This window comes from Maniola hyperantus, chromosome Z (genome assembly GCF_902806685.2).
Source record: "Maniola hyperantus chromosome Z, iAphHyp1.2, whole genome shotgun sequence".
In the NCBI taxonomy this organism is placed as follows: Eukaryota; Metazoa; Arthropoda; class Insecta; order Lepidoptera; family Nymphalidae; genus Maniola; species Maniola hyperantus.
The window spans coordinates 6969050-6984623 of record NC_048564.1 but is presented as its reverse complement, the minus strand read 5'-3'; the positions used below and the strand labels follow the sequence as shown (position 1 = coordinate 6984623).

Sequence of the window (15574 nt, the reverse complement as noted above, 5' to 3'; positions counted from 1 at the left end):
GTAGAGACGAAAAAATTTGAACCCATTGCGTGCCATATTGATTGGCATCACTGAATAGGTCTTTCAAAATCAAGATGATGTTTCCTATTTTACAACCATAAGGTCCGTTAAAAAATTGCACAGCCTGAAACTTGTGTAAGATCTCTACATATTTCTTGTTCATTTAAATAAACATACAGACATTATACGATGCAAACCGCTGTCGGGTTATTTAAAAACATTTCAAATTATAAAAACTGGGCAGTTTTTACCGAATAGAACTAAGTACGTGCTATACCTTTCATTAGTTCAGTTGTAGGTCATTTTATAGTGGTATAGCACCATTCAAATCCTATGTCACAAGAAGCGCTAATTGGTAAACGGTAATATCCCACTGGTTTGCACAAATATACAACCGTTATTGTCCACTTCATATAAAGTCAACTAAAACCAGACTATTCTCATTTCGTGACCGATATTTCTATATAAAAGACATATCTGATGATGATTTTAGTGAATATTTGACCTAGTTTCTTTCACAAGTGTCCCTACATTTTGAAACAATTAAAATAATTATTTAATTCATATTTACAAGAAGTTAAGTGAGAAATAATATGAAAAGTAAGCTTTTTTGGTTATCGATAGCAGCTTTTCTTCTAGGAGTAGCTGCATTCGCAACCTATGAAGATAATTCTGATGATGACGATTATGAAGGAAATCGTTACGAGGACAGAAAAGGGAAAATCTGTAAGTTCTTACCCAATTAGAAATGACAATTAGAGAAAGCATTTTTTTTCTTAGTATAAATGTATGACAGCTAAACTCACGTGTTTGTCGGAGTATGCCCGACTACTAGGAAATACCTTATTCATGATCCTTCGATATACCTACAGTACCTACCTATTTTCTCTATAATATAAAAATGAATCAGTAATGTGTTGCTCATCGCAAATCTCGAGAAACAGCTGAACCGATTTCGCTAATTCTTTTTTTATAATATTCCTTGAAGTACGAGGATGGTTCTTACGGACAGGAAAATTTAAAAAATTAGAATCGACTGTGGCGGATCGAAGTTCGCCAGGGCAGCTAGTTTATATAATAGACACGATTACTTTTTAATGACCATATAAATTTTAAAGGCGAATACAGGCAAGATTTTAAATATGTGCAATTGGATTTTTTAAATTTAACAAAGCTATTAAAGTTTGATTTATTTTTGAAAATATTAAATGTGCTAGCAAAATATACCTATAATACGCGACAAGTGGAGATGGCAATCAGGATGGGGACGCCCGCCCTTTTCCACTTTAGCACCAGGAGATTACAGCTTGGTTACAGGTTGACACACAAGCACAATCTCAAAATATAGTTTCTTCCTGAGAGACGAAGGTTCGGAACATGAACATACTTAGTAAAATTAAAAATGTTTATCCTAAGTATGTACTTGCAAATTAATGTATACCTACCATCCATATCATCACGAATCCGTTCGGTGGTTATTTTGTCTAATAATAACACTCCTTTTTCTAAAATAAATTAATGTTATTAAGTACCTATTTTTATTTAAATAAAATAATAACTACACGTACTATATGAGCTATACTTGCCCATTTGTTGCAGTATTTCCATTCATTAGTATAGTGCGATTCGCGAATGTGGACTGCGCAAGTACTAACACCATGAACGGCACTTGCCTGGCTCGTCGGGAGTGCAACAACTTAAATGGAACCATCACTGGTACATGTGCGGCTAGGCGAGGGCGATGTTGTATTGGTAGGTTTTTAAAACTTTTTTATTTTCCGACGATGGGAAGAGGCTGCTGTGTATACTTTTATCGAAAAGGCTGCTTTTACCTTCTTAGAGCCGTGATAGCTTATCAAAATCCGTCATTTGTCGATTTCTGTGTGAAGTGTAATAATTAAGTAGTAGGTAAGTATTATTATGACGTCATGACATATTAAATAAGGCACATTTGCTTTAATCCTCTTGATCCTCGCATCCCGAATCGGCGCTTTAGTCACATTAATTTTCTTTTGTTAATTTTAGTTTCACGCACGTGTGGCACTTCGACAAACGTAAACAACACATATTTCACAAGTCCAGGCTACCCAGCTGCTTATGGTGGTGGTCAATCATGTAGTATCATTGTGAATCGATGTAACAACAACGTTTGCCAGGTAACCTTTTTTTAATCCAATAACAAGAAATACCCTTGACTGCAATATCTCCTAGTGGCAAGAAGGGGCTCTAAACGAACCTATACCCCTAATTATATTAGTTCCTATACGGCATCACTTAGCCTAGCGGCATTTTGAGTCACTAGGTTCGGTTAGGTAGGTACGGCTGAATCCATTCACCAGAACAGACCTGGTACAAGTTTTCATTATGAATTCTTAAATAATTGATCCTGCACCACCCTTTTTTAGTTACTCGACGTTAAGGTAGGCTTTCCAATAAGAAGACCATCAGCAATTACTATTTTAAAGAAAATTAACAAGAAAATATATAGGTAGGTTAAACCAAACGACCGAGCATTGCTTTGACAGAGTGGAGGATTAGTGAGCATTCATTCGTTTTGTTTTAATTCATCTTTGCCGGTTTCCGATCTATCTATTGCCGACTGCCTACGTTTTCTAAATGCATAACATTTGACTACAGTTAATTTTCAGCTGCGCATAGACTTACTAGATATGGTGCTCGCCCAGCCCAGCGGGGACGGCGTTTGCAACACGGATTCACTAATAATAACCGGCGGCAACACTCTCGTGCCGGTCCTTTGCGGCGACAACACTGGACAGACTTTGTTCGTGGACTTTAACGGCAACGCGGCTATCACGATCACGGTCACCGCCACCCTCGCCACAACGTTTACTAGGCGATGGAACATAAGGCTGACTCAACTGGGCTGCGATTGTCCAGGAATAGGTGAGTACATCCCCAAAGGTTAAATCTGTAATTAAGTATGGACGAGAACCTGGCAGAAAAAACTTTGTTTGGCATCTCTATACAATTTTTAACTTGAAAAGTTTGCAATCACGGAACAGAAAGATTGCAATATTATTTATTTATTTTATTTATTTATTTATTCACAACTTAAAACTATCATTACAGGCTAACCTAATGCGATAGCTAAGTTAACTTAAATTATTTATAATATCTACTTATTACCTATTACATACTTTTTACTATTTACAACTAACTGACTTAAACTTAAATAACCCTACTTTATTTAAAAACTTAACAAAAACGTTGTGGCCCTTATGAACTCGCCCAGTGAGCAGCTGAACAGGTCGATGTGTTCAGCGACCGAGTTGAGCGTGCAAGTCGCGCGCGTGAGTGGCGCCCGCTGCAGCAGGCAAGTGCGAGCGCGCGGTTGTGCCAGCAGTGGAGGCCTGCGTCTGCGTGACCCACTGTCGTTCGGCACGCAAAAGCGTAACTCCTTCAGAACAGCAGGGTTATGCACCTTCCCTCTTAGCACCTTAAATATGTATGCAGCCAGGGATACTTCTCTTCTTAATTCCAGTCTACTGTATCCCACCATGCCCATGACAAACAGAGTGGGATACAGCAACGGGTATCCCGGATACACTCCGTACAACTTTAGGTACATAATACTTAAAAAATTATTTTGAATGCGTTCCAGCATCACTTTGTACTTAGCTTCACCCGGTGACCATGTGGATGCGTTGCGTTCCAGATGGCTTTTCACCAGGGCTTCATACAAAGCACGCAACGCCTAGCACCTTGATGTTAGTGAACGCATTCGCTTGTCTTAGGACAAAACCCAAATTCCGATACGCTCTCTTACATGTATCGGCTACGTGTTTCCGGAAATTTAGGTCGGCGCTGAATGAAATATGGTCTTGTTAATGATAAGTAAATCGGCGGGAACACTCTCATGGCAGCCCTTTATCGGCAACGCGGCTATAACGATCACGGTCACCTTTGCCAGCCTTGCTGCCACGTTTCGAGGTGGTGCATAGCCGGCCCTACCATAGGACCGATCGGAGCGGACGTTGCAGACGCATCGGTCCAAAAAAACATACGTACTGAAACGTATACTGAGCGACAGTTCGAGATTGCAATCGGAGTATGAGACAGGAGGACGCCTCGCACACCCGCACGTTACCCATACTCGCCCGCACCGGATTGCAATCTCGACCTGTCGCGTACTGTATGTACTCTCCGAAGTACGTGGATGTAACGTCACCAACTACCAAGATCAAGGCAGTAGCACAGTTTAACGAAATACTACCAGTTGTTCGACGCCTTTGAAGTCGAGCGATGCCGCCGCTCGTGTAGGTATATACGTGTTCCAGGTTCCTACGCAAATATGCAAGGGTTGTCACAAAATTGGGATAAAAATCGCAGGGAAATCGGTGAAATTTTAGACCCTTGTTCTGTTTAGAATTCGTATAGCATCCGTAGACAGAACAGTAATGCACCATTTTATGATAGAACTTACTAAACAACACTTAAAATATTTAAAACCACGCTCACGTAAACCCTCGTCCATCAATCACACAGACTACGCGAATCTGTGTGCAGCGGACCGCGCCGCCGCGCCCGGGCTCCGCAACCCACCCCACCGTTGCTCTGTACAAGTACATTCGTAAAGGCTGTGGCAGTAGTATGGTTTTCGTTTTTCGATTGTGTTCAGGGAGTGTAGTAGTGTTTTTAAATCTTCTTTCAGCACCGAATGGTTGCTTACAATACTACACTGGAGTTACGGGTACTATCAGAGGTTTCAACTATGGTTCCGCAGCAAATACAGCTCTCAGCGCCTCATTAGTGACTGGAACGCGACAACTTGCCAACTTGAATTATGGTATATGTATTAGAATGGAAGCAGGATTCTGTCAAATACAATACGCACAAGTGAGTTAATACTCTACTCACGGAGAGAAGATGGTATAGGGCTCTCTCTGTCACGTCAAATCCCATACTATACCAGTATCAAAGACTCACAAACTCATTTAGCGTTAACCATTTTCAAAGACTCACAAACTCATTTAGCGTTAACCATTTTGAGTCACCAATCAAACAATTTAACGTCAAAAAGAGGTTATGTTTTCAAAAATTCCATTGTTTTGTTTTTATAGATCACGTAACAGAGAGAGCCCCATACTAACTTCTCTCCGTGGATAGAGTAGGTATAGATATCTCTAAACAGTAAACATGACTTTATCACCCAGTATCTATGTAGGTACGCGACAGGTCAAGATGACAATCAGGGAGGGAACACCCCGCACACCCCCCGCGCTAACCCGTGCGGGCCGCGCTGGCGACTTGCGGGTGTGCGGGGCGTCCCCCGTCTCATACCCCAATACGGTCTTGGACCGTAGTAATAAAATGATGTGATTTTTTGTTTATCGGCAGTTTGTGGGGCTAGAATTCATTATTAAAGAGTATAATTTTAAAAAATCACGATAAACCCCAAAAAATCACATTTTATACCTACAGTCCACGACCCAATTGCCATCTCGACCTGAAGCGTACTATAGGTAGGTACAAAGATGGTACCTACCTACTAATCATATATATCAGCAATCTTCGCTTCTGTCGTGTGTACTGTGAGTTTTATGTACTTATTTTACTTATAGGCAGGTAACGACCCCTTCTCCTTCACTCTTACTGGAGATGTGGACGGAGCCGATAACACCGTGTTGGGCACTGCCGTGGGCGCGGTCAGCGGAGCGGCCTGCGCCACAGACTTTGTGGTGATACCCAACCCCGTGTTGCCTGGTACACTATTACCGGTTAATACTGACAGATTTTGCGGATTGGGCTTCGTTCCCGTACAGAGTAAGTATTTCCAATAGGTGCATTTTGTAGTGATACCCATCCCGTTGCTACCCTGCCCATTTACCTCTCTTAATACTGTCAGATTTTGTGGATTAGGCTTCGTTCCTGGTACTTACTTGCAATAGTGCATTTGTAGTCGTACCCAACCCAGTGCTAAACTTATCACTACCCATATTATAAATGCAAAAGTTGTTTATTGGTTTGTCCTTCAATCACGCCGCAACGGAGCAACGGATTGACGTGATTTTTTGCATGGGTGGGTGGAAAGTGACAATCGAAAAATCGGAAAATCCCACGGGATTTTGAAAATCTAAATCCACGAAGACGAAGACGCTGGCATCAGCTAGTCCATTCATAATTTGTAAGATCCCAAAATTTAAGCTAATAAGAAGCACTACGAGACGAGTATGAGAACTGCCACCATACAGTGCGCATACGATAATAGAATTAATAAGAAATTATGCTGAATTAATATATACATAGCTCGCAGTACGACTCGGGGGTTAGATGTGTGTATGCAGGCAGGAAGAATTTACAGTACTTATAGTTTACAGAATTTCGAATTCAGTTTGAAATAAATGTGTAAAATGAGCGATCTTTCTTATTAACGTGGATTTAAAAAACTAGCATGTATCTTTGCAGCCGGAGCCAAACCGTTCGTTCTTTATGTAGTGACGGACGCCAACGAAGGAGCTACTGCTAATTCACCACCTGATGTGGCCAACCGAGGATTCTCTCTTGCATACACAGAAATCGCATGCTAATCTAAAGTTTTTGTGATAAGACCAATAAAGGCATTCCTCAGACTTTTTACAAAAACTTTGGACGTAGTTGGAGTTGATCTTAAACTCGGGACGTAGACGAGATAGATGACGGTAAGCTTAATTTGCTATAATCCGAACAAAACAATAAACTATTACAATTAACTTAGCTAATATTCTTTTTAAAAAAATGTGCAGTATGCGATAAGTATCGCCCGCGTTCCCACTACTAAAGAAGCAGGAAAAGCAAGCAATACACAGCACCCGCACACAGTACCACGTTTCACTCTGACACCGGAGCATCTTCAGGAGACGTAGGCTCCGCACTCCACAATTGGAAAGAACCATTTTCTTTGCATACTACACGTTGTAACATAGAGATTCGTCTTTGTTGGCGCATTGCAGCAAATTAAGCTTGTAGTTCTACGTATATCACGGGATTCCGCAAAGTAACACCTGCTTCTATACGACGTCAGTTTACCGCACCTATTAAAATATATGAAACTTCGGACAAACTGAGGCAAATCCTGCGCGGGATGCTGAACACGACTTAGCGCGAAACGTTCGTATAATTATGTATTGTGACTACCACATGGGCTACCTACGCCAGTTCAAGCACGTCCGTGGTCCAAACAAGTTCGTTAACGCAATCGACGCAAGCGAATCGTTTCCCGCATCCCACGCAGGATTTACTGCAGTTTGACATGAACTTTTATAAATTGAATAGTCATTATGAATAAAATACCTAATATTAAAACAAATTAACTGGACTGCATTTTTATATTTATTATTTAATATAACATTATGTTGTCTGTTTGGCTAAAACTAAAAACATGTTTTTCAATAATCATTTCATTTCAAACTTCAAATAAATATATTAAGTTAAAATTATGCATGTTTTTAAAAATAAATCTGGAATTTTTTGCAAAAAGAAATCGCAATTTCATTCACTGCAAATCAGACAATCACGATTTTGTCATAATTTTGACTAATATTGTTACTCAAATCTATAAAATACTAAGAGGAAAATTATGTACCTAAATCATATAAAATTTTGTTGAGTACGACTGATCCGGGTGGATGTACAACATAATTCATAGGTACAAGTTACTAAGTTGATATTTCATCTCTGATATACATTAAATTCTTATATAATTATTACAATATTATGCATTTGGTCTTTGGATTGTGTTCTTGTTAATTTAATATTTTTTATTTCTACAATATTATGCATTAATAAAAGAAAGTGTATTTGGTGCAGTTAGTGGCACCCTATTACTTTGATTTGTGTTGCTGTAAGACTTTACGGTAACTTAGAACTGCTGGTTGCACATAGGCAAATACTCAGTAGGGTATTTGCCTATGTCAAAAAAAAAATATTTCTCAGAGATAATATATAGATAGAGAAATAGAGGATCTTCTAAAATACGTAAAATCCACGGCCTTTAATAGTTTAAAGTGTATTAACTATTTTAAATTAATGATTAAAACTAAAAAAGCACGTCATATGATTGTGACGTCACAAACCAGTATTTCATAGAAGCACGCATACTAAGCGCGCGTTTTGAAGTTTGATAAAAAGTTATTGATTTGACTAGTTATCAAATACCGGATTAATGAGAGCAATGCACGTGATAGGATGCCGCTAACGGCACCATACACTTCCGTAAGAGGATGTATTTTAATAATAAAAATAAGAAGAGTTAGCATGAATAATAGAGAAATAATTTTATACATTTTTAAATAAATTTATAATATTTTGCTGGTATTTTATTGATAAAATAATTAATTATTATTTATACTTAATTGATTTAGAGTAATCATTTTATAAAATTAATCTCATTTCATTGTCAATTCGCCATTAGCAACTTTTATATACAGGTATGTACGACAAAAAAAACAAATTCGCATAATGCACATAATAAAAACTTGCCAGCGTTTTAATTTCATGACCCAAATATCGATCTCTTATATTATAATATTATAGTAAACAAATTCACAGGACTAAAAATTTAAACTAATTAATTATTATGTAATACTTATTTGTAGACAATGACCATCTTTTGTGTCTGAATTATAAAACTATAATCTAAGCTATAGGTAATTAAGAAAAATTATTATCGATAACAACTTTATTATTTACTTAACTGCTGTATTACTTCTGTTTGTTGTTTCAAACAATTCAATTTTATCATACAATCTGCATTGGTCTTATATTTTAAGTTTGGCTTTGGTTGACCAAACCAAAGCCAAACTTAAAATATAAATCCTTTAATGTTAAAATCAAGTCAACGTTTAAAATAAATACATTTAACTCAAAACTGTACAGACAGGAACTACATAATATGGGTATACCTATATATAACAAGTATACTTTCCAAAAGACCGTTTTAAAATTATTTTCATCGAAATTGGGTACTTCTTGAGCATCCTCATTTATCTTTTATGCCATCAATACTTTACCACGGCTTTCTTTCATACTGGCCTTCATATCATCAAACCATTTGCCGATATCTGTATTGTCTCTCAAGTCCTGAAATGCCTGGCAGCCTTCAATACTACTTAGAATACCATACACTGAAATATCAGCTAGGTTTGGTTTCTTGCCTCCGAGAAACAATGTACCTTTCTTGTGGATAACTTTCATCCAGTCATTTGCTGCATCATATAAGGACTGTCGGACGTCTTCTTTTATGTTGTGTCTGAAAATAATTAGAAAAATTACGTTTGATTAATAAATAATTATAATTTGTTACCCCCCGCGATCGATGACATTATATTATGTAAAAAGTAGATATTATGTTATATAAGCAGCTGAAATGAAGCCTTAAAACCAATGCATTCGGGTCACATTTTTAGGCAGCTTCAACTCTCGTGCGTTTTGTATCTTCTGTCAGCGAGCACGGATTTTAAACACCATGTAATATGAACATTAACATGTCTATGTTTTAATATCATTGCAATTGATACTAAATGATAATGAAGTCTAATCTGGAAAAGTTATGATACAATGATAATGGCGGAATAATAGGTATATTTTTCCCATATCAGCTTTATTAAAACCTTACTCTAATTGGTTTCTAATTTCTATGCTACACCCTATAGAAACCCTAAAGCGCTATGCCAATGGAGTGGTAAATAGCCACATCCAAAGTCTCCCACCAGACCTGACCTGAGACAATTTAGAAATGGTGGATTCCTAAATTGCCCCTGCTAAAACCCAAGCTGGGATGCCCCATTTTTAACACCACAGCATTCACTAAAAAGGTTATCGGCATATATATATAATAATCGGCATTGAATAAATGCCGTACAATGACCCTACATCGTTTGTCATTGTACAAATTACCTTTAGGTGTAGATATATTATTATTAATATTTGCATGCTGAAGTATCAGTAAATATGCGGGGACTATTTAGATTATAAGTATTAAGACCTTTGTAAACTACCCATATTTAGCAAATAAAGTAATGTTAAAAAGAAGAAAATTTTGGTAAAACCTACCTTTTCTTTAACCTCTTAGCTATAACCCACATGGCTGCAGCACCTACATACACCATTACAGTGCATTCCCAACTAGGAAACGTACGTTTCCATCCCCCAGCTTCTTCAAACCACTTGAATGTTTCTAATGATTCGCTCGCTGTCCTGTAAACATTCGGAGACAAAGTGTGCACAAGGACGCGATCTGCCCACTGACGCCATTCACGTTCCTCGCTAAAAACAAAACAACGTAGACTGTACAGCGCCTTATGTAAATTTGACTTACTATATGAATCTACTAATAAGCTGTGATAGCCGGACGTTAGGACGTCCGCCTTCTAATCGGAGGTCGGAGGTTCGATCCCGGGCACGCACTTCTGACTTTTCGGAGTTATGTGCGTTTTTATTAATTAAATATCACTTGCTTTAACGGTGAAGGAAAACATCATGAGGAAACCTGCATGCCTGAGAGTTCTCCATAATGTTCTCAAAGGTGTGTGAAGTCTACCAATCTGCACATGGCCAGCGTGGTAGACTATGGCCAAAACTCTTCTCACTCTGAGGAGACCCGTGCTCTGTAGTGAGCCGGTGATGGGTTGATCATGATGATGATAATGATGAATCTACTCAATGAAGTTGTAGTCCCACAAAATCACTGCAACACCCATCAAGCAAACTAGGTCTATCATTATTATTATCATTAATCCTTCACCATCCCACTACTGCTCTTGGGAAGGCCTATGTCCAGCAGTGGACGCGAACAGGCTGATTGATTGATTGATCCCACTACACACAGATCTCAGAAAGAGATTTAGAGGTGAGTGCCTGGGATCGAACCCCAGACTCCAATCACTGCTATTATAGTAGTTTATGAAACGGTTGCATAATAGGTGGTATTAAAACATGAGTGTGAGTTTTTTAATGGTATTACAGGAGTGTTTTAATACCTAATTATGTATGTAAATTCATATTATCTTAAAATCTATACCATAAAATATTGCTAATCTCATAAACTTTTCTTGATAAATATTCGATTTTATAACAAAAAATTCAGGCAAAAAAGAACATTTTTGAAATGATGACAAATTATTGAAGAATTTGTTAATATCCTTTAAAGGTCTTGACAAAATTTGGTGCAGAGGTAGCTTGTGTCATACATTTTATCCAGAAATATAGCTAGTGCCACTAGAAAAAATTTAATGTAGTTGCAGGTGACACCTATATATATTTTAACAATACTTACGACTCAATGATGCGTTGTTTCTCATCAGGTACAGTGCTATTGTGCATAATGAAATATTTATTTGTCACATCAGTGGTAGTTTTCCCCGTGTCATCTACAAATCGGGTAATTGGATAGAATTTAATGATGTCTTGCAATTGGTATGACTTATCTCTCAAGTATGTTTCCAACACAGATACAATAGCTGTGCTATCAAGTAGTTGCTGCAATATAAATTCATTATGAGTGAAAAAAACAACAACTAGTAAACCAAAAAAATTGACTTGTGCGAGGTGAACTCTCTAGGAGAGATTTCCATAAAATAAATATGTAAGTTTGTATCCACAATATTGACATTTACCATGTTATTTTAATACCGTAGGGTTTTCTATCTATAATTTATAAGTAAAGAACTATAGTTGTTTTTTTTTCAAAATTTTAGGCTCAGTAGCTTTGGAGATAAATAGGTCGGTCGATTGATCAATTTTCATCTATTCTACTCAAATAACTGTAAAACTATTTACTTATTTTAAAACAAAAAATAAAATTTAAGAACCTTACAACAACCCCTTTTATTTGATGGTCACTCAGTACAGTTAGCAATTTCTTTTTCTGATTTACACCCCAAAAGTGAATCTCCATATTACTCAAATATCCCTTATTTCGGTTTAAAGAATTTATTCTCAAAAAGAACATACTGTTCACTTACATTAAGATTAATTATATATACATTTTAGTAACTACTAACACAGACGCATGCATTACAAATTCAATTTTAAATTTTACTATAATAATGGGGCCGATTCTCTTGTACACAATCTCTAAACTAAACTAAATTAACGGGTCTAAATCTAGTGCTATCCTTTTCCGCAAGCAACATTATGAAAGGGATAGCAATAGATTTAGACGTGTCATTTTAGTTTAGTTTAGAGATTGTGTACAAGAGAATCGGCTCCAATATTATCTTAACTATTTATGTTACACATTCATATTTGAATCAAAGAAATTCATGTGTGTTAAATTTCAACTTAATCGGTTAAGTATATTTCGAGCAAATTGGCTGTGATAGATGGACAGACAGATTAGTGTTAAGAGAAAAATCATGAGATTGTATACCTGATATCCACCATCCACTTTAGCTAACAGTATTGGTACTTTCTTGTAACCAGACCACTTGATAGCTTGACGTAGTACTGCATCAACCTCGACTATCTCATAGCTGACACCACGAGCATCAAGATAAGCACGTACTTTGCAGCAGAATGGGCAAGTCTGATATTGGAATAAGACAAGCTGCAAGTTGCTGGTGTCTGCATCATTGATGACCTGAAACAAAGACACTATTTACTCTTTTCTTAGCAAGTTTTAAAAAGATTTATACTATGCAAGTTTCTAGGAGTAACATAAATAATACAGGAAAGTACATGCCACCTAAGGAGCTAGTGATTTTAACATAAATACATAAACATATTGGTAGATGGTAGATGTCAATACTTTTTTACAATGAATACTATTTTATGAGGATATCACATTCATTTATAGGAAAAAAACAGAGACGCTAATTTGCTTAAGAAGAATAGTAGTATTAAGCTGGTTCTCCTGCACCTATAATATTGTTAGAAATTGGGCTTAATATGGTTTTCTAACAAAATGCTATATGCTAACATGTTGTGGTAGGTAACACAACCGAGTGAACTGGAATAATCCCATGTTTACTTGTAGATGTGTTTATTTCACTTTTGCTCTCGAAAATTACTTAACACATCTAATCTCGCTCTCCTGTGTGTTATGGTCTGTACATTTTTTTGACCATTTTAAAATGAATTGGCACAAAGACAACATGCTTTTTATTCATTTGATATGCAAGCATCCTGCACAACATGACTTTATATTTATCAAGTCGCAGGAGAGAGACACAGGGTTTTGCTGAACATGCTTTGTAAGATTTTTGGCGCAGGTGACCGGCTTGCGCTATTTATCTGAAAAGATCACCTGGCAATTCAACCAGTCGGATGAATAAAAATTAATTACCTAGTCAGCCGCCGGTCCGACGGCTACACACTCTGTTTGCAAAATAATTATTGATGGATTGATCACTCAAACTTAAAGGAAAATCCTAGCATTACGTCACAGTTTTATTATTAGTGTGCAATACAATGTTATACCTTACGATGAGCTTCATATTTAGGTGCTTCTTTTAAAAACGCATATTCTTCGTTCTCAACAGAGGCCGAGGACTTTTTCGTATTAATTTTATAATGTGTATATCCTCCATAGCCAGCTCCAACCAAAACACCAACACTGGCACTTATCAGGGTTAACTTTGCAGTTGACCGGGGCAGGCGACTTTTTGTGGAATAAAGTAGTTTTGACAAGGTTATGTTTTCTTTAATCGAGGGAAACACAACTTTACGCAAGATTGTAAATGTCGGACGCCACATTTTACATTTAAGACAAATTACATCAAGGAGAACTTGGATGAATGGGAGAATTACATGAAATACCTATGTATAAAAGCGGCGAAATATGAAATGAAATATCTACTACCATAGAGTAGTAAAGTAATCAAAGAGTATATAATCACACAAGTCACAAACTGACCCAAAGAGTATGTACTATGTAAATCACAACGTTGTGTTGTATGACCTTATGATTACCACAGTATATTACGGATCTCTGGTTGCTTATAGATTCGTGGAGTGCGACAAGGCTCTTTTGGCCACATTTGGTCCAGGGTCCAGGTCCCTTCGGGTACGGAACCCTAAAAATAGACTACTTAAACCACGGATAAGCGTTAGGTTACACGAGCTATAAAATAATACTTAATGCCCCATGACTTGAGCAAGTCTTAGAAATATATTTTTACACGCCTTTATTACAAAGCAAATTGCATCCTCGCTACGCTCGGAAACTCATCGTCCTCCTGTCTTATTATTAATATCTAATAATGAGGCAGGAAGACCCCCCCCCCCCCCTTTACGAAATACAACCGGTTTTTTTTAATAAATAAAAATCTGTTTAGAATGTACAACCCGTTTACTAAAATAATGGACCTGGCGTCGATTAAAAATCAAAAAAAAACTCAACAAATGGCAGACAAAAATTCGTAGTACGTGTATCAGTGACAAAGATGCGAACATACACGTACCTACTACGAATTTTTGTCTGCCACTTGCTGAGTTTTTAATTTTTCTAATTTTTAATTGACGCGGTCCATTCTTTTAGTAAACGGGTTGTACAAGTAAAGCCCTTTTATATGATACCCCACTTGGTATAGTAATCTTACTTTTAAAGTTGAAAATAGCAATATTTATTCATGAACACATTTTAATTCTTTTCTTGTAATGTAACCACAAATTCACAGTTTTTAGATTTTTCCCCTCATATCTGCTACCTACCTTCCTGCCAAATTTCATGATTCTAGGTCAACGGGAAGTACCCTATAGGTTTCTTGACAGGCAGACAGACAACGAAGTGATCCTATAAGGGTTCCGTTTTTTCTTTTGAGGTATGGAACCCTAAAAAAAGAGGATATGCATGAAAACAACGGGTTATAAATAATACTAATTTATATGAGGCAATTTTATCACGGGAATTGGAGTATTCATTACACTATGCCTACAATAATGTTGTTACTTGTGTCAATTTGACTGAACCAAAACTAAACCAAACCAAACCAAGATGGGCTGTATAAAACCTGGGCATACCTACCATAGAAATGAAAGTAATTACAGTTCTTAGGACTCAATGCTAAAAAATAATATTTAAAATATAATATGTATATGTAATATATTATGTTTGTTGCCTCTCAATACAGAGGAGTGGATGTTCATTTCCCATAATTTGCCACTAGTGCAGTATAAGTGCTTTTATTTTAAAGTAATATTTTTGTATTTTTAGAATATCTGGTATTTAGACTAATAGTAAAAGGCTTGATAGGCCAGAGACAGTATAGTTACCAGATTATCCATTTCGTCTCTGCTATAACCCCCTGTTCCCACTTGTTGTTTGTCGGGCCCAGATTTAAATCAGATGTTCCAGTGGCAGAAAATTTTATATGAAGCTATTCACACTTGTAGTATTTTTATTATTATACATATACATACCAATATTATGTGTATTTACTTTATTTACCTAATTAGTACACTCCTTCCGCTTTCTTTAATTTTTATTATATCCTATACAGTCTACACTAAGGTTGCCTGGAAAAGATCGCTATTTTTTTAAGCAATATGGCCGTCTATTGTACTTGCAAACATCTTTCTTATATTTCTATTGTTTTGGTGTACAATAAAGAATATTTTACTTTATTTTACTTTACTT

The 15574-nt window shown here is 36.8% G+C and overlaps 2 protein-coding genes across 2 annotated transcripts; one reads left to right on the top strand and one right to left on the bottom strand.

Annotated features, from left to right (window-relative positions):
• Nucleotides 1–593: 593 nt before the first annotated feature.
• LOC117995708 (uncharacterized) lies at nt 594–6548 on the top strand. Its single transcript, XM_034983698.1, has 7 exons — nt 594–726; nt 1600–1752; nt 2026–2156; nt 2649–2904; nt 4673–4857; nt 5583–5784; nt 6427–6548. Exons 1-7 carry the CDS (start codon nt 594–596, stop codon nt 6546–6548), a joined length of 1182 nt encoding a protein of 393 aa, XP_034839589.1.
• A 763-nt stretch (nt 6549–7311) lies between these two features.
• Nucleotides 7312–13781, bottom strand: Su(P) (prostaglandin E synthase Su(P)). Its single transcript, XM_034983828.2, has 5 exons — nt 13417–13781; nt 12368–12577; nt 11273–11475; nt 10051–10263; nt 7312–9247 (listed from the first exon to the last, which is right to left on the bottom strand). The coding sequence occupies exons 1-5, from the start codon at nt 13690–13692 to the stop codon at nt 8989–8991; spliced, it is 1161 nt and encodes a 386-aa protein (XP_034839719.1). The 5' UTR covers nt 13693–13781; the 3' UTR covers nt 7312–8988.
• Nucleotides 13782–15574: the final 1793 nt, after the last annotated feature.

Coding starts and splice junctions, on each gene's coding strand:
- LOC117995708 (XM_034983698.1), top strand. CDS start 594: ATGAAAAGTAAGCTTTTTTGGTTATCGATAGCAGCTTTTCTTCTAGGA. Junction 4,858..5,582: donor GTCAAATACAATACGCACAA/GTGAGTTAATAC, acceptor TTTTACTTATAG/GCAGGTAACGACCCCTTCTC. Junction 5,785..6,426: donor GGGCTTCGTTCCCGTACAGA/GTAAGTATTTCC, acceptor GTATCTTTGCAG/CCGGAGCCAAACCGTTCGTT.